Genomic DNA, 18,504 nt, shown 5'->3' on the forward strand with positions numbered 1-18,504 from the left:
GAGAGCAGAGACAGATAGACAGACAGACACGGAGAGAGAGAGCAGAGACAGACAGACAGACACAGAGAGAGAGAGAGCACAGACAGATGGACAGACAAACTGACAGAGAGAGAGACAGAGAGAGAAAGAGAGAGAGAGAGGAAGAAGAAGTTGGGGGGGGGCATCCATAAATCCTCTCTCAGACTCCGGCTCCAGTGGAGTCCGGCTCCAGTGTTTCTCCTCCTCCTCCTGCTCCGCTTGGGGTTGATTTACTTCAGCCTGACTTACTCTCCAGGGTAACGTGCACACCCACACTATTCCACACACACTCTCAACTCACACACACACACACACACCCAAACAGACGTTCAACTCACGCTGAAACCCACAGGCAGGAGCTCTGTGTGGCACCAGGAGAAGGAGGAGCTGTGTGTGTTACAGTGGTGAGAGTGCTGTTAGTGAGGAGTGATGATGGACAGGGGGACGGCTGGCTGGACTACAGAACTCTGAGGACCTTGAAGACCATGGAGTTAAGACGGGATCGGTCCCAGCGGACCTGTGTGCTGCTGTGGGTGCTGCTGGGTAAGAGCACCCTGCGTGTGTGTGTGGAAGTGTTTGTGTCTGAGTGTGTGTGGCAAAGTGTGTATAAATGTGATAGAGTGAATGAGGCATGATGTTTATATGAACCACCACCTGTTTACAATACGTGTGTGTGTGTGTGTTCTTGTGTGCGTGTGTGTGTTCTTGTGTGTGCGTGTGCTTGCTTGCGTGCGCTTGGGTGTGTGTAAACTATTTTTCAAGTTAAAGATTTTTTGGGGTTAATTTGAAAGGTTGTAAAAGTGAAAAAAAAATGAACAGCAGTTTTAGTGAGCTGGTTCGGTAACTTCTACCAAACCAGCTCACTATTATTTGAACTAGATATAGGGAGCTAGAATCTCTAACCCCCTATCTCTAGATAGAATGACTAGAGATACAGAGTTCTATCCAGAGATAGGGAGCTAGGGCTGCTAGTGTGGTAATTAGCCTGTGTGGATGCCCGTCCTTAGCAGTGGGGGTTTGGGGGTCCCTGTGTGTGTGTGTGTGTGTGTGTGTGTGTGTGTCTGACCTATATTTTTCCCGTGCCATTCATCTGTGGGAAGCAGTTGAACCTTGTTTAAGCCGCGGCCGACTGCAGGGGCTGGTAGGTGGGTCGCAAGGCGGGGGGGGCATTGTTGGCCATCACCATAGCAACACTCTAAGGGTCCGACTGAACTGCGTCTGTATTTTTTTGTGCAGCGTCTGAATGGTAGGAGGGGAGGGTAGGCCTTTTCAAGGGGCATAGCGTGCAACAACAATAACACGGACTTAAGGCAGTGTTTTTTATTAAAAACAACTCTGGAGTTCAGAGACTCTCTGACACTACTTTTTAATGGTGTTTAATGTGTCAATGAAACAAATTTTAATGAGTCAATGGTACATGTTTTAATGTGTCAAGGAATCAAGTTTTATTGAGTAAATGGAAGGTGTTTTAATGTGTTAACTGAACATTGTTGAACCAGTTTTAATGTGTAAATACAGCGAGTTGTAATAAATTTGACCGGTTTGGATGGGACAATAGAAGGAGACATGATGACTTTAAAGCAGTTCATCGTGCAGTGCTTTAGACGTAACCATGCCCCATCTCCAGGGACAAAGGAATGCACATCTTGGACTCTGAGTGTACAAGCGTGACTCACGGGGGTGATGGTGGCGGGAGGGGGGTTGGCAGGGGGGGTTGTGCATTTTTTGGGTCCAGCCCCGGGTAACCACCTGCGGTGAATCATGTGAGGGACAAAGATCAGCCCTGGAGCCTTGGCAGCAGACGCTGGGTGTTCTGTGTGTCGGGACATCAGTGGTGTGGTGTGGAGACGAGAGCGTTTAATCTTATAAACATTAGTATGTTGAGAGACCCCCACTGTAATATTCTGGGCCGGGACCCAAATGCGGACACAAACTCAAGAGGAGAGCCATATTGAATAAAGGAACCGGCACGGTAAAAACGAGACAAAAAAAAAACGATCAAAAACAAGCTAAACTGAAAATGGAGCGTAAACTAGATAAGCAAATTGACATAAAACACTTGAAAACTAGAACTCACTGGTAAGATAGCAACCCAAGAAACAGAAAAGATCTTTTAGCTTTGACGACAGACAATTTGACAAAGTCAGAGTAAACTTAAATATATGAGGGAAAAACACAGTTTGACGCAACAAACAAGTTAACACAACAAAATAGTTAACACAACAAAGTTACTTAACACAGGTGCAGACAATTCAGGGAAACAAGACTAAGGGGAGATGGAGGACATCTGTGGAGCCGTTGTGTTGGAGGGGATGGTACGTGATTGGTTAGGTGTCATGACTAAACAACGCCTTGTTTATCAATTCCCATTCATAAACAACGTGTTGCATTTTTCATACACACTCATTGAGACACTCTGATAATCTGAGAATATCCTTTTCTAAGCGAGGAGGCTGTTGCTGTTGTTAATTACATTAGATAAGATAATTGTTGTTTACATTTAGAGAAGATAAGCTAAGACAACTTTAGTTATCTCGGGAGGGAAATTCAGGTGGTACAGCATTGCAGCATTAACAGAAAAGTGCAAACAGTAGAAGACAACTAATCAAATGACAATAACCATATTCTATAGGCCTACATATATTACCCATTAGCCAAACAATATGGCAGGTAGCAGAAATGTCAAACACCCGACCAGTCTTTTTTAATCCAGCCCTTAAAAACGTCACAAAGTAAGTACGGAGAAGAGAAATATGTCAAATAATGTGTTGTTCAAGTGCAAGCATTAAGTGGCAAGCATTAAGTGGCATTTGAATAAAATATGCAAACTTCATCGGGACCTTATGATGGCTATCCCAACCCTAATGTCGTTAACCAGGGAGACTTTCCCTGGTTAACGACAGGGAAAGTTAAACAATACCAATATTCCCTGCTCTGCATTTTCTCCAGCAGTTGGCGAATGAGATCATCACGATACCTCAGAGTTGCTCCGGGTTACCCCACAACTCATTCTGCAGCCGTAAAACAATAAATAAGTATAGATCCTAACAGGTTCTATCTGGTTCTGTTCTTTTGTAATAGAATCCTAACAGACTGGTTCTATCTGGTTCTGCTGTTCTGTTTATATCAGACTGGTACCTCCTGGTACAAGCAATGACATCATCGTGAGCCGACCCTGTATATATGAGCATTTGACCTGTGTGTGTCTGGATGTGTGAGTGTGTGTTTGTGTGTGTGTGTGCATGTTTGTGTGTGTGTGTGTGTGTGCGTGTTTGTGTGTGTGTGTGTGTGTGTGTGTGTTTTTGAGTAAGGTTAATATCAGTTCTCTGGAATGTGTGAGTTCAGAGCATGGATCATGGTCTTATCTGCTGGACTCCCACTTAAGAAGGCAGGAAGAGGAGGAGGAGGAGGTTGGGGGGAGGTGGGGGTGAAGTGAGGGGTGAGGTGAGGGGTGAGCCGAGGGAGGGGAACAGTGTGTATTTGCGTGTTTGTGTGTTTCAAGTTAACAAATAAAGCGCGAGAGAGATTGAGTGAACATTGGAGAGAGAGAAAATCAGGGAAGAGAACTTGTTTGAGAGAAAGAGAGATGCCAACAGAAAGTGTGTGGGAGAGACAAAAAGAGAAAGTAGATGAATGAGAAAGAGACAGAGATGGTGAGGGAGAGAGACAGGAGGAAAGGAGGAGAGGAGTGAACAGGTTGAAAGGAGAGGACAGAAGGACAGGAGAGGAGGAGACGACCACAACTTATTAAACTTTGTTGTTGTTGTTGATGTGTGACAGTGTGCTATGAGATGGATGACCACAGTAGGTAGCTGTATAATTTATGACTTGATGGAACATTTCATGTTTATCTGTATGTGTGTGTGCTTGTACGATATGCCCAGGCTGACCTCTGACCCCTAATAAGTGGACTTTGGTCGTCACACCATCTGCTTAGCCTGTAAATACACTTTTCACTCATCAACTCTGCAGGTCAAAGTTAAGCCTATCACTGTTAAGACTTTGTTAAAGACGTATTTCATCCTAGAGCATGTTTACTGCCATACACTAGACATGCCACTTCATAAAATGGTCTGCTTTTCAAAACCAAACATGCCAATAGGTCTGGAAGGAAGAGATCTTAATCTTCTGGACACATTAAAGACACACAGTTGTTGTGTCAACAGACAAAACAGTTGTTCCTGTCTCTCTGGGCTACATTTGGACAGTGCAGGTAAACATATGAATCTGGATTGTTTTGTTGCCTTTCCTCCAGGTCTGCTGTGCGAGCAGACTGAGCAGCTCTGTGAGTCCACATCCTGCCATGAGGACCAGAACTGCGTTGTGCTACAGAGTGAAGCGGTGATGTCCAGGCTACAAAAAGACCACCTCTGTCTCTGCCCCTCCACCCCCGACAACCCCCTTATCTACATGGGGGCCGCCTGCGACCAGCTGCTGGATCCCTGCCTTCTGGCCCCCTGCGGAGACTGTGTAGGGACGGCCGGGACCCTGGACTACACCTGTGCCTGCCCCCTGGCTGGGGGCGGTGAGAACTGCAGCGCGCTGCAGGAAGCATCCCGCTGCTCCAACGAGACGTGTCAGAACGGTGGCGCCTGCTCAGAGGCCGGCGTGGACAGCCCACCTTGCCTCTGTCCCCCGGGGTATAGTGGAGACTTCTGCCAGGAGAAGGTGGACGAGTGCGTGTCGGTGCCGTGCCGTAACGGGGCCATCTGTTTGGCTGGCAAGGGGTCCTACAATTGCTTCTGTGTGCCGGGTTTCCAGGGCTCTCACTGCGAGCTGGACATCAACGAGTGTGCCTCGGTCCCATGCATCAACGGCGGCTCCTGTCTGGATGAGGTGGACCACTACCGCTGTGAGTGCTCTGTGGGATTCAAAGGTAGGCTCAACCTCACTAGTTTACTATTCACCACTCTGCTGATAGATTGTTGACATCTGGGGATCAAACCCACAACCTTGGGGCTGGGAGTCAAAAGCCATCGCAGATGACTGATCAGAGGTACAGACCAGAGATACCGACCCAGAGGTACAGACCAGAGGTACAGACCAGAGATACAGACCGGAGTTACAGACCAGAGGTACAGACCAGAGATACAGACCAGAGATACAGACCGGAGTTACAGACCAGAGATACAGACCAGAGATACAGACCCAGAGGGCCGGACCAGATAACTGACCTGAGGTACAGACCAGAGATACAAACTAGAGGTACAGACCAGAAATACAGACCAAAGGTACAGACCAGAGATAGAGATCAGCGATACAGACCCAGAGATACAGACCCAGAGGTACAGACCAGATAACTGACCAGAGGTACAGACCAGAGATACAAACTAGAGGTACAGACCAGAAATACAGACCAGAGGTACAGACCAGAGATAGAGATCAGCGATACAGACCCAGAGGTACAGACCAGATAACTGACCAGAGGTACAGACCAGAGATACAAACTAGAGGTACAGACCCAGAGGTACAGACCAGATAACTCACCAGAGGTACAGACCCAGAGGTACAGAGCCAGGGTTAGTGTATCCTGTCTAGACGAGAGGATCACGGTTCTGCCCAGAGGGAAGGCTGCTGTAATGAAAGTGGAGGCCAGCTTGCTGGGGGTACCTGCGCTGCGCTGTGGAGAGCGCAAAGCGCCGGAGGACATTCTGCGCTGCAAACTGCCGTCTACAGGGGAGACTTGTAGCAGCAACCATCAAACTGACAAGACAACAAGCTCACAATCAGACAATCGAACAGACAGACAAAAAGACAAACATACAGACGGACAAGCAAACATCTGGAACATCAAAGGCTAGTTTTTCTGACTCTATAAAAAACACAAATCGGTAAAGTGGAGAGCATTATTCTGTTTATTTAGATGAACAGAATAGAATAGAGCTCTAGACTGAAGCTACTACCTCAATACTGCCTTCTACAGCTGGACCAGCCCATCTCAGCTCAGAGACAGTGGTGATGGAACCCTGTCCTCACTGCTTTAAACCTCCCTACCTCCTGATGCTTATATCTACTTATCTAATTACATTTTAGGGTAAGGTATTTTGTCTTTTTCAACTTGTGTATTAGTATGTTTGTATTAATACTGAAACCGTAATGTTTCTGTTTTTGTTACCAGACAACAGACTACGGATGTAATCTAGCATGTCTGCTAACTCTGACATGTTTACTTCTGGTCTCTCTATTAACGTGATCTGTCCCTACTTAAATAATCAAATAAATAAAAACCTAGAATGGTTTCTACTTACTGCTATTGTTTTTATGCACTTTTTTTTTTGTTTATAAAAGCTCTATATTAATAAAATGTAATAATATTATGTTATATTATAATTATTATCACACTGAGTCGTGTGTGTCCTCAGGGATGGACTGTGAGGAGGAGGTGGATGAGTGTGAGGTGCGGCCGTGCCTCAATGGCGCCACCTGCAGGGACCATGTGGGCCGCTACTCCTGCGACTGTGTGGCGGGGTTCCAGGGACACGACTGCCAGGTGAACACGGACGAGTGTGAGAGCAACCCCTGCCTCAACCAAGGAGCCTGCATCGACCAGGTCAACAGGTACACACACACACACACACACACACACACACACACACACACACACACACACACACACACACACACACACACACACACACACACACACACACACACACACACACTCTAAACCAAGGAACCTGCATTGACCTTGTCAACAGGTACACTCACACACACACAAAAACGCACACTTATGCACACACAAACGCATGCACACAATCATAAATAAAACAATGATTTCCTGTTTACAATATAATTAATACTATTGATCTTGACAAGAACAAGAAATTTCTTAGAAATAATAATAATAGATACATTTATAGAAAGAGTATCACACAACATTTGATTACAAAAAAGCTGTGTGTTTTTAGTTTAAAGACTTGACAGACTGTTCCTCATATGTGTGATAACCAGATCCACCAGACAAAGGGCTTTTCTTAAACACTTCTGTCATCTTGTTTGTGGGGACTGTGGTGGTCCCCATGCTTCTCTTACACTCTTCTCTCCTCTGGTTTGTGGGGACTGTGGTGGTCCCCATGCTTCTCTTACACTCTTCTCTCCTCTGGTTTGTGGGGACTGTGGTGGTCCCCATGCTTCTCTTACACTCTTCTGTCTGTGGGGACTCTAAAGCTTCCAGTGTGACTGTCTGGGGACCGGCTTCACGGGGACACAGTGTGAAGACGACATCCCAGAATGTGCTTCCAACCCGTGTCAAAATGGCGCTCACTGTCAGGAGGGCGTCAGACAGTTCAGCTGCCTTTGCTATCCAGGTACCAACACATGCACGCATGCACACGCATGGACACACACACACAGACACATAAGCCTGCACGCACGCATGCACACACACACACACACACACACACACACACACACACACACACACACACACACACACACACACACACACACACACACACACACATACACACATACAAGCATACATGCATACATACATACATACATGCATACATATACACACCTTATTCTGAATTATCTGAATAACACCTAATTCTTATTCCGGCCAATCAGAATCAAGTATTCAACAATGATGTGGCAATAAACGTTTAAAGTTTAAAATACTCCTCAACATGCAAGTCCTTCTGACTATAACCTACCCTGTGGATGGGTGCGTTTGTTTTGTGAAGGCTATGAAGGCGAGCTCTGCCAGGTGGATGTGGATGAGTGTTCCCTGGAGCCGTGCCACCACGGGGGCGAGTGTTTCCAGCGCTCTCTGCTGGAGAACTACCAGCGCCTGGCCCAGCTGCAGGGGGAGGAGTTCAGCTACGCCCAGGCAGCCGGCTTCATCTGCCACTGCAAGCCAGGATACACCGGTACACAAAACTAACGCACCGTGCACCACAGTAAGGTTAACCCGTGTTTGTTTGTGTGTGTGGGTATTTGTGTGTGTGCGTGCGGGCCCATGCGTGTGTAAAGTTGTACACAGCACCTAATTAAAGCTTTTGGGTTTTTCCACATGTTCATTTGAGTTTTTGTTTTGTTTTAAACAGTCTTAAGAGTGAACTAAACATGGGAATCTTAACCCTGTTCCTTATGGCCCCTCCCCCAGGAGAGGACTGCTCTGTGGATGTGGACGAGTGTGTGTCTGCTCCCTGTCAGAACGCCGGCAGCTGCATGGACCTCGTCAACGCTTATCAGTGTGTGTGTCAAGGAGGCTTCACAGGTAGGCCAATACAGGCACACACAAACACACTCACACGTAAACACACACACACACACACACACACAAGTGCACAATAATACACACGAATGCAGACGCACACATGTACACAGGCGCACACACACACACACACACACACACACACACACACACACACACACACACACACACACACACACACACACACACACACACACGCTCACAAATACACACAAACATGTGCGTGTATGTATGTGTATGTGTGTCTGTATGCCTGTATGGGTGGTGAGGGAGACATTTTTCTTATTGCCATACTGTTAACATTATTTATTACACGGCTCTCCTCAATGCTGTGGAACGCTTCGTTGCACATGCATCCTTGCATGGGGCTTCCCGACTTCCGGCGGTGAATTATTTTTCGAAAATTGACCGTTGCTAAGCATATAATGACCGCTGTCAAGGAAAGTGAATTTCTTGCCTCTGATTCACGTCTTTGGTATCAATCCGCAAGTTGTCCGGTAACTTATCAACCCCAGCGTATTCGGTTGCTTAATGTCAAAGTCTTTACTATTTTGGACTATTTCTCTGCTGATCAACAGTACGAATGGTAATTGTAAAAAGACACACAAGTTATTTTTACATTTTGGCAAGTAGCCGTGTAATAAGCGGGATAATGTATAGAATGTCGCTGGTCATTATCGAAAATAAGCCCCTTCAGGGCGATTGTCAGTGTGTGACAATCTGTGTCCGGTTCGCCCTGTCTGGGCTTATTTTTCCGATAATGACCGGCGTTCTATACATTATCCCTTGCATATGATGACAGGATTAAAACAATGCTTAATATTTATATGGTGATTAATTTAATACATTTATTGATTTAATATTGCAAAACCTTTTTTTATGATTGATAAATAACACATTTTGTTTACAATAAATCTCACTTTTTCAAAATGACCAGATACAAATATTACGAGTGACAAAGAATTTGTAACTTAATGAAACAACATTTAAAACTATAATGGTAAAACCAGTTGAAAAACATATGAATCTGAACTCTTGGCCTCCGTGACAATAAGCGGTTAATCCCCCACCAGCCAATCACGGCTCACCGTCTGCCAAGGAATTAATTCCTCATTAGCAGAGATTGCTCAGCGCCTCGTCCAACAAGTGGTATGGGGGTTGGGGTCACCTGACCTCAAGGCGTCCAATCAGGACTTGAGAAGACAAACTCCGCCCTCTCTCTCTGAGGAGACTTAGGACTCAGGAAGAACCCAGAAGGTAGAGGAGAGTCCATGATGGTCAGCTCAATAAACAAACAATGAGAGAGAGAGAGAGAGAGAGAGAGAGAGAGATAGAGAGAGAGAGGCAAGATTTAATAAATTATTTGAATCAAGAAACTACTCAAGTAAGATAGAACTAAATTAATAAATGACAGAAAATATGAAATGATAAAGTTGAAAGATAGTAGTCCACACTACTCGTCAGTCCATCGGTGGCTTCTGTAGTGAGCCACTACGGGACGCGCTGTAGCATCAGTCAGGGTGGGTGGGAGGTGGAGTGGTAGGAGGGGGGAAGGAGCATTCCTTGTCCTGAGAGCTGAAGGGCCAGCTGGAGGTCTAGAGGATTACCACTCTGTCTGTCTGGAGGGAAGACAGGAGTCGAGAGGAGGAGGAGGAGGAGGAGGAGGGATGAGAGACACAGGGTTAGACCATGAAAGGAATGACAGAGGAAGGGAGGGAGAGAGGGGAGGAGCAGAGTGAGGGAGGAGCAGAGTACAGAAAATGAGGGCGGGAAGAGTGATGGAAGGGAGGGTTGGAAGATGGGAGGAATGAGAGGGGGGAGAGGAAGGAATTAGGGAGGTAGGGGGGGCATGGCGCAAAGGTGGGCAGTGCTTCGATCGCTCCTGTCTGATGAAGGAGAGAGAGAGAGAGAGAGAGAGAGAGAGAGAGAGAGAGAGAGAGAGAGAGAGAGAGAGAGAGAGAGAGAGACGTGGCAGAAGTGAGTGTGAGGGAAGAGAGTGAGAGAGGGGAACAGAAAGAGGTAGGGGAGAGGACCTGGAGGGTCATAGGAGTGGTGAGGTTCTGCTAGTCTTGGGTTGCGGGGTCACCTCGGTCTCCCAGGGTGTGTTGGAGGTATGGGGTGTGCTCTGCTCTCACTGCTGCTCCTTTCTCTGATCCGCCATCAGCACCTTCCAGGTACCGTAGATCTCTGACTCATCCCCACAAAGCATTACTCTACAATGACTATGAAAGAATTTGAACATAATGTTGAGATTGTTCCATAACTATAGTACGTCCATATTATAAAACAATGTAAGTGCATGTTGTTGGGTTGAGAAACGCTTTAAAGTTAAGAGATGATGATGATAGAGCGAGTGAGCGAGAAAAAGAGAGTTAGAGTGGGTTTTAGGGTCTAGGCTGTAGGGTTTAGAAGGGTATAAAGTGGAGGTTGTAGATGGGATGAGATGGAGTATTGTGTGTTTTTTAGGGTGTTGCAGTCAAGGTATAGGAGACAGGTTGTGTATTTTCGGTATAGGTCTCAAGCTATAGGTTATAGGAGAAAGGGTATAGGGTATATGAGACATGTCGTAGGGTGCTTGTTACTGTTAAGGAGACAGGGAATAGGAGATTGGGTATAGGGTGTAGGAGACATGTTGTCAGATGTATGTTAGGGTTTAGGAAACAGGGTATAGGGTATAGGAGACAGGCTTCAGGCTGTTGTGAGGACGATGGTAATGAAGGTTGACTGCTGCTGCCACGGCTGGGCATAGAAAGCCACTTGATGAGGCGTGTGACTCTGAGGAGGAGCTTAACCTGTCCTCATGGCACACTCTGATACCACACACTGCCTGGGAGACTGCAGCCCTGATGGGCTGTAAATCAACAGCAATTGTCCACAGTTGTTTCCTCTCCACCCAAATAATAACAAGGAGGATGTTCATCAATCTGTGTTTTTTGACATCTGGTGTGGCCTAACAGAGCACTAATGCCTCTGTAACTGGATTTATTTGTAGCATGATTTGTTTAGTTACTGATGGTAGAGTTTTATCAGCATGACGCTTCCTGCTGCTTCTGCTGCTGTGTTCCAGTCTGTAGTCACATCATCCTCAGTGTGTATTCTAGTTTGTAGTCACATCTTCCTCAGTGTGTTCCAGTGTGTTGTGACATCATCCTCAGTGTGTTCCAATGTGTACTGACATCATCCTTAGTGTGTGTTCTAGTGTGTAGTCACATCATCCTCAGTGTGTGTTCTAGTGTGTAGTCACATCATCCTCAGTGTGTGTTCTAGTGTGTAGTCACATCATCCTCAGTGTGTGTTCTAGTTTGTAGTCACATCATCCTCATCCTCAATGTGTTCAAGTGTGTAGTGACATCATCCTCAGTGGGTTCCGGTCTGTAGTAACATCATGCTGCTGTCCATCTAGGTGTGCACTGTGAGGTAGACATCAACGAATGCGACAGTGTGCCGTGTAAGAACGGGGCCACGTGCCAGGACGGCATCAACTCCTACAACTGCCGCTGCCCAGAGCCCCCGCCCGGTGGGGAGCCCTGGGGCGGCCTCGAATGTGAGGTCACGCTGGTGGGCTGCCGGCAGCATGTGTGCCAACATGGTGCCGGCTGTAAGCCCACCCTGGGAGAAGGCGGCCGACACGGCTACACCTGCCTCTGCCCCTCGGGCTGGGCCGGCGACCTCTGCAACACCTCCACCAGCTTCTCCTTCGCCGCGGCGTCCAGCTACGTCCACATCCAGCTGCCCTCTGACCACGGCCGCATCGGACCGCCAGCTGATCCCGTTGCAAAGAACCAGCGGCTGCACATGAAGCTCCGCTTCCGCACCACGCTGCCCAGCATGGTGCTCCTCTACCGGGGTGACGCCGCCAGCTACGTCTCCTTGGAGCTGGTGGACGGCCGGCTGCAGGCGGTGGTCCGTTCTGGGGTGGTGCTGCAGGTCGTCCACCCTCTGCTGCTCAATGACGGAGACTGGCACCAGGCCAGCGTGATGGTGGACGGCAGGCTGCAGCTGGTGGTCCAAGGGCCGCTCTGCCCGACAGAGGGAGGGTGTGCCGTGGAGCAGGGAGCCTTGAACGACCTCCTCTTCCTCCAGCCCAGCTCATTCCAGCAGCTGTATGTTGGAGGAGGGCTGGAGGAGAACCTCCGCCACACGGCGAGTGGGCAGGGCTTCGTGGGCTGCATGGACGACCTCCATGTGGAAGGGAGACGCCTGATGCCTGAAGACCTGAGCCGGGAGGACAACCGCGGCATGGAGCCGGGCTGCAACAAAAAGGATGTGTGCACCAAGGACGCCTGCACCGGCAGAGGGAGGTGTGTGGACATGTGGGTGAGGGCCAGCTGTGACTGCCACCGGCCCTACTATGGAGACCGCTGTGAGGAAGGTAGGGGCTCGGCAACACATGCAAGAAAACAAATGAATATGTTTATTGAATTATAATAATAACATGGTTCATCGTTTGTGGTTCTATACCTGGTCTCTTTGAGGTGGAATATATAGAATAAATACTAGTGCAGTACAAAATGTATGTGACTGCCCATCAGGTTGAGTTGGTGTCTGGTTCCTTTTTAACGCCCTCCCTTCTGGTGCCCAGAGTTCTCCTCGGGGACCTTTGGTCGTGAGCAGACAACCAGCCATGCCTCCTTCATCATTACGGAGACGCACGGCGACAACTTCACCGTTTCCTTCCTGGTGCGCACCCTCCGGCCGGCTGGGCTGCTGCTGCAGCTACGGCGCGACGGCCGGCCCTACCTGACGGTGTACCTGAAGGAAGGCAGGGTGGCGCTCTACAGCCCCCACACCACGCTGCTGTCCGAGGCCGGCTTCGTGGCCGACGGCCTCCGGCGCCTGGTGAGTCTGGAACTGCGCTACGGTAACGTGGTGTTCCCCCGGGCGGGGAACCACCGCGCCCTGGGTAACGTGAGCCTGCAGGCCGGAGATGTGGCCCTCGTAGGGGGACCTCTCGCTGGGGACCAGGACATGGCCTCCTCCTGGGGGGGGCACTTCAAGGGCTGCCTGCAGGACATGCGTCTGGACCACAAGCATCTGGAGATGGGCTCTGGTCCCCCTTCAGATGAGGTGTACCCCATCGCTGAGGAACAGGACGTATTGGAGGGATGTCACAGTGATGAGACATGCAAGGTGGATGCTTTTACTATTGAGTCATTTAGTGGGAGCCTTTATCCAAATATATTGGAGTTTTTGACTAGATTCCAGTGAAATACACAATGGAAGCCACGTCTGTTATCAACCAATGTTGGTCTTGTGTATTCAATAATGAATCCATACATGGTCTCTCTATTTCCCCCCCTCTCTCCCTCTGCGGTTCTCATCCCAAGAGTGAGCCCTGTTTGAACGGAGGGCGGTGTGAAGTGACGTGGAATGACTTCTTCTGCTCTTGTCCGGAGAACTACTCTGGACGTCTGTGCGAGACACGCCTTTGGTGCGTGGAGAAGCCCTGTCCCAGCGGGGGGCGCTGTGTGGACCTGCCCGACGGCTACGAGTGTAAATACATCTCTCTTTTAGTTTAGAACTAGAATATATATTCTAGTAGAATATATATATATATATTCTACAAGAACAAAGCATGAAGCCCAAGATGATGAAGGTATTCACTGGGTGCTTAAACCACTGGATTTGGTCAGAGGAAATCCTAACAATATCTGCGGTTTACTGACCTGTGGGACTAACAATAAAAATATATATATTTTATAAAATAATGGTTTGAAAGGTCTCAAAACGGATTGCATAAACGATGATCTTACGGGATTATAAGTGGGACCACTGTGTCATTGGTCAAGTCGTTGGTCTCAATGTTTCTCTTCCCCCTCAGGTCTTAGCGAAGCATCCTTCCAGGATAACGCGCTGCTCTACAGCGTCAACCACTCACTGGCCAACCCCGTTACCAGCGTCACGGTGCTGCTCCGCACGCGGGAGCGGAACGGCGTGGTGCTGCGTGCCAGCGGCCACGCCGAGGTCTTCTGCCTTGGGCTGCTGGACTCCTACCTGCTGGTCAAGCTGCACAGCGCGGCCAGCCCCCAGCTCCTGGCCTTCACCAGCGAGACCCCCATCTCAGACGGGGCCTGGCACCACGTCCACCTGGCCATGGCCGACCCGGGCCAGCCCACCTCCGCCTGGAGCCTCAGTGTGGACGGGCGGCGGGACGGGGACTGGGCAGGCGGCCGGCGTGTGGGCGGGAACCTCAACTTCCTGAACCACAGCGAGGTGTGGCTGGCGGAGAACTTCACGGGCTGCCTGGGAGAGGTGCGGGTCGGGGGGGTGTACCTACCTCTGCTGGGGGTGCCGGACCCACCGCAGGCTGCCCGCTTCTCAAGGCGGGCGGGAAACCGTGAGCCGGCTGAGGGTTGCCGCGGTGATCCGGTGTGCGATTCCCAGCCCTGCCTCCACCAGGGCGTGTGCCAGGACCAGTTCCAACGCTTCAACTGCAGCTGCAGCCCCGGCTGGGAGGGGGAGCTGTGCGGGGAGGAGACCGACGAGTGCACCTCCACGCCCTGCGTCCATGGGACCTGCGTGGACCTGCTGGCCGACTACCGCTGCCAGTGCCAGCCGGGATACCTGGGCAAGGACTGCCGGGAGGAAGTAGACAACTGTCTGGAGTTCAGCTGCCAGAACGGAGGCCTCTGCCAGGAACCTACCAGAACCTGCTCCTGTCCTGCAGGGTTCGTGGGCAAACGGTGTCAGTGAGTACTGCTGCAAGGTGCTGGGAGGAGGAGTCGGGTAGGGGGGGTCTTGGTGGACCACATATGCAGTCTTTATGGGTTGGTTTTGGTATTTGTAACATGTGAGCATGTGTGAGTAACAGAGCTAATACCCAGTGTGGTTGGTCGATTTTAAAAAGCTGAGCATCCCGAAACTGTTGCTATTTATGTCACCACGGATTATACTGTTTATACATCTTTACTCTCTCAATGTCACCAATCAACAAAGTTCAATATTCTCCCAGTGTGTTTCTTAGGCAAACACAAATTAACACAAAATATCAATTGGAAAGCATTCAAATGGAAAATATATAATGGAATGCACAAAACAACCACATTTTTGCTGTAACATTTTATTAACTAAACAATATTTATTATATATTTGTTTTTCATTATATCTATTATTTTTGTCAATTTGTAAATTTGTCTATGTTAAATATTAAAACCCACATACCACCTACAGTAGCCCACACACTGGCATGTGTGTTTAGGATCCTCCTGTGTCTTTGCCCTCCTTTACTTTCTTTACTACTTTCATACTTAATTAAAAGTGACAGCTAGATTACTATCCCAAGGTTAGAAAAACAACGTGACTGCCCTCCTCTTAATGACATCATGTAGGAGGACAAATTCCTTCATTAAGTTGGTAATGAATGTCAAATGTTTAAAGCGTAAGCAGCCATGACAATCTAAATATCTCAGCTTATGACACAGCACCTGGTTTTAACTGATCTGAAATGCTGTGTGTGTGTGTGTGTGTGTGTGTGTGTGTGTGTGTGTGTGTGTGTGTGTGTGTGTGTGTGTGTGTGTGTGTAATAGGTGGCGTTTTCCTCCGGTGGCATGTGACGCAAACACTGAGTGTCTCCATGGCGGTATCTGCATGGGAGGCGTGCTGGGGGGGAACTGCACCTGCAAGCCAGGGTACACTGGGCCCAGGTAGGAGAACACATTTAGACACGTACTGGGATACATTCATACAGACTAGAGTACATACTAGGCAACAAACTGTACGTAAGTATGTACTCTAGTATGTATCATGTGTATGTGTGTATCGCTTACCTGTAAATACCTGTGTATCGGCTACCTGTATGTGTATCGGTTACCTGTACGTACCTGTGTGTGTATTGGTTACTTATACGTACCTGTGTGTGCTAGTTACCTGTACATACCTGTGTGTATTAGTTAACTGTACTTACCTGTGTGTACGGGTAATCTGTGTTTACCTGTAAGTATGGGTCACATTTTTATACCTGGGCGTATTAGTTACCTGTGAGTAACTTAGCGTATGGGTCACCTGTCCTTAATTGTGTGTTGAGTTTACCTGTGTATATTGGTGCTATGTCCTCATCTGAGCATGTCATTCCTGATCTGGTGTGGCAGCTCTGACCGGGACCTAGGGGAAACAGGGATTAGTTGTGTGTCAGCAGGAGTTGTGCTAAAGCTCTGTTGATGTTTCAGGTGTGAGGCGGACCTGGACGAATGCCAGTCTGACCCATGTCTGAACGGCGCCACGTGTATGAACAGACTCAACCACTTCCAGTGTGTGTGTGTGCCAGGCTACAGTGGCAGGATATGTGAAAGCAACGTGAGTGAAACAACCATTCCACAGCCTTGGCTGGGTTATTATCACATCACAAATCATGTTGCATATTTAGCCTATTACTTAATTATACATTTTGAACTATTGTTTTTTTCAGTAAAGGAACACTGTTCATTCTCCATGTAATGCATTTTATTGATTGATATAAAGAACTTTGAGCTGCATTGTATGAGTTTATGGTTTATAAAATACAATAGGACTACTAAGAGTAGTTAATCCTTTATTGACAGGGAAGTCTATTTCCATCTTCAAACCATCCAGGCTTTACTATGTGAGACGTGATTTCACTCACTCACTCACTCACTCACTCGCTCACTCACTCACTCACTCACTCACTCACTCACTCACTCACTCACTCACTCACTCACTCACTCACTCACTCTTCTCTTCTCTCTCCCTGTATGTAGAAGCTGGAGCTGAGTGAGGGTGTCCCATGGCTGGTGGTGGCAGTCCCCCTTACCTCCCTGTGCATCCTGCTGGCCATCCTGGCCACATTCTTCCTGGTCCTCACCGCCCGTAAGAAGCGTCAGTCAGAGGGCACGTACAGCCCCAGCTCCCAGGAGGTGGCCGGGGCCCGTCTGGAGATGGGCAGCGTGCTCAAGGTGCCCCCAGAAGAGAGGCTCATCTGAGGGCCGGTCTGAGGCTAGTTTCAGGCTAGTCAGGGACTGGTCTCGTTTGGTCTGGATCTGGTCTACAGCTTGTCTGGTCTGGTCTGGTCTGGTCTTGGTCTGGGGCTGGTCTTGGTCTTGGTCTTGGTCTTGTTCTGGGCTGGTCTGGTCTGGTGTTGGTCTGGTCTGTTGTGGTCTGGAGCTGGTCTGGTCTGGTCTTGGTCTAGAGCTGATCTGGACTGGGGCTGGTCTGGTCTGTGGCTGGTCTTGGTCTCATGCTGGTCAGGTCTTGGTCTGGTGTACAGCTGGTCTGGTCTTGGTCTGGAACTTGTCTTGGTCTGGAACTGGTCTGGAGCTGGTAAGGAGCTGGGCTACCTGAGCGGAGGTTTGGTTTGATGCAGTTTGATGGTCGGCCCCCCCGTCTCCCTCCGACTCACTAGTGCTTTTGACCAGACCAGCAACTCCCAAAACTCTGATGATAGTGCTGTGTGTGAATACATAGAGCTGCTAAGGACAGTTGTGGATCTTCCAAGTGCCACCGAGCTATGAGGTACAATGGAAGAAAAATATTGATTTTTAAAAAGGAATGACATATCCCTCGATCAAGTCCCTTTACTACTGACATTACTTGATCCTGTTCCTCTGTGGTTCCGTTTTGGAGATAATTGTGGTCAACAAAGTTCCTGAGAAGGTTTTAGAAGGTTAAGACTGAAGTAGGAAGACCCTAAAACTCTGTGAAGTTCTGAGTGGGATGGTGGGATGGTCCAGCTGAGTTTTGATGTATCGATCCACCAAGGATGTGCACTATGTTGGTGGACCACTACACCAACCATTTTTGGTAAATCATCACTGTGTACATAGAGAATGTTGTTCTGTTGAGTTCACAATGTGTATATACTGAGGTATTTTAAAGACACTGAATATTTTTTTACTTGTCTAAAAGAAGGAGTTTATGTTTTTTTTCTGGAATTCTATGTGTTATTTGTATGGTATTGGAGTGTGTATACAAAACTGTTAACTTTGTAGTGAAAGATATCCCCAATGTTCCCAAAGAACGAAGCTTAGAGAGCAGCTCATTGAAACCTCTAAGTAATGATTTAAGGGAAACTAAATAAGGGAATCAGACTTTATTCCTGAAAGTATTCCACAATCAAGTCTAGGCTTAATATTTTCTTGCAGTAATGAAACAAATGTTGAAGTCAGAATTGTGAATGAATGAGGCACCTATGTGTTTATTGTGTGCTTTAAATTCCACGGTAAATAACACAAAATGAATTATACTTTGACGCGATTCCAACTTTGACACTGCTGTCTTCCCAAATAGATCACAGATCAGACCTTTTGCTTGGACTC

At 48.1% G+C, this 18,504-nt stretch overlaps 1 protein-coding gene across 1 annotated transcript; it reads left to right on the top strand.

Annotated features, from left to right (window-relative positions):
- Positions 1–503: 503 nt before the first annotated feature.
- Positions 504–17,172, top strand: LOC307086626 (protein crumbs homolog 2-like; the record flags this gene model as incomplete). Its single annotated transcript, XM_079751899.1, has 13 exons — positions 504–561; positions 4,274–4,894; positions 6,381–6,576; positions 7,186–7,325; positions 7,704–7,889; positions 8,126–8,239; positions 11,640–12,608; positions 12,819–13,366; positions 13,564–13,729; positions 14,058–14,925; positions 15,763–15,879; positions 16,402–16,528; positions 16,951–17,172. The coding sequence occupies 13 exons, from the start codon at positions 504–506 to the stop codon at positions 17,170–17,172; spliced, it is 4,332 nt and encodes a 1,443-aa protein (XP_079608025.1).
- Positions 17,173–18,504: the final 1,332 nt, after the last annotated feature.

Source organism: Pollachius pollachius (genome assembly GCF_949987615.1).
Source record: "Pollachius pollachius genome assembly, chromosome: 1".
NCBI classification, from domain to species: domain Eukaryota; kingdom Metazoa; phylum Chordata; class Actinopteri; order Gadiformes; family Gadidae; genus Pollachius; species Pollachius pollachius.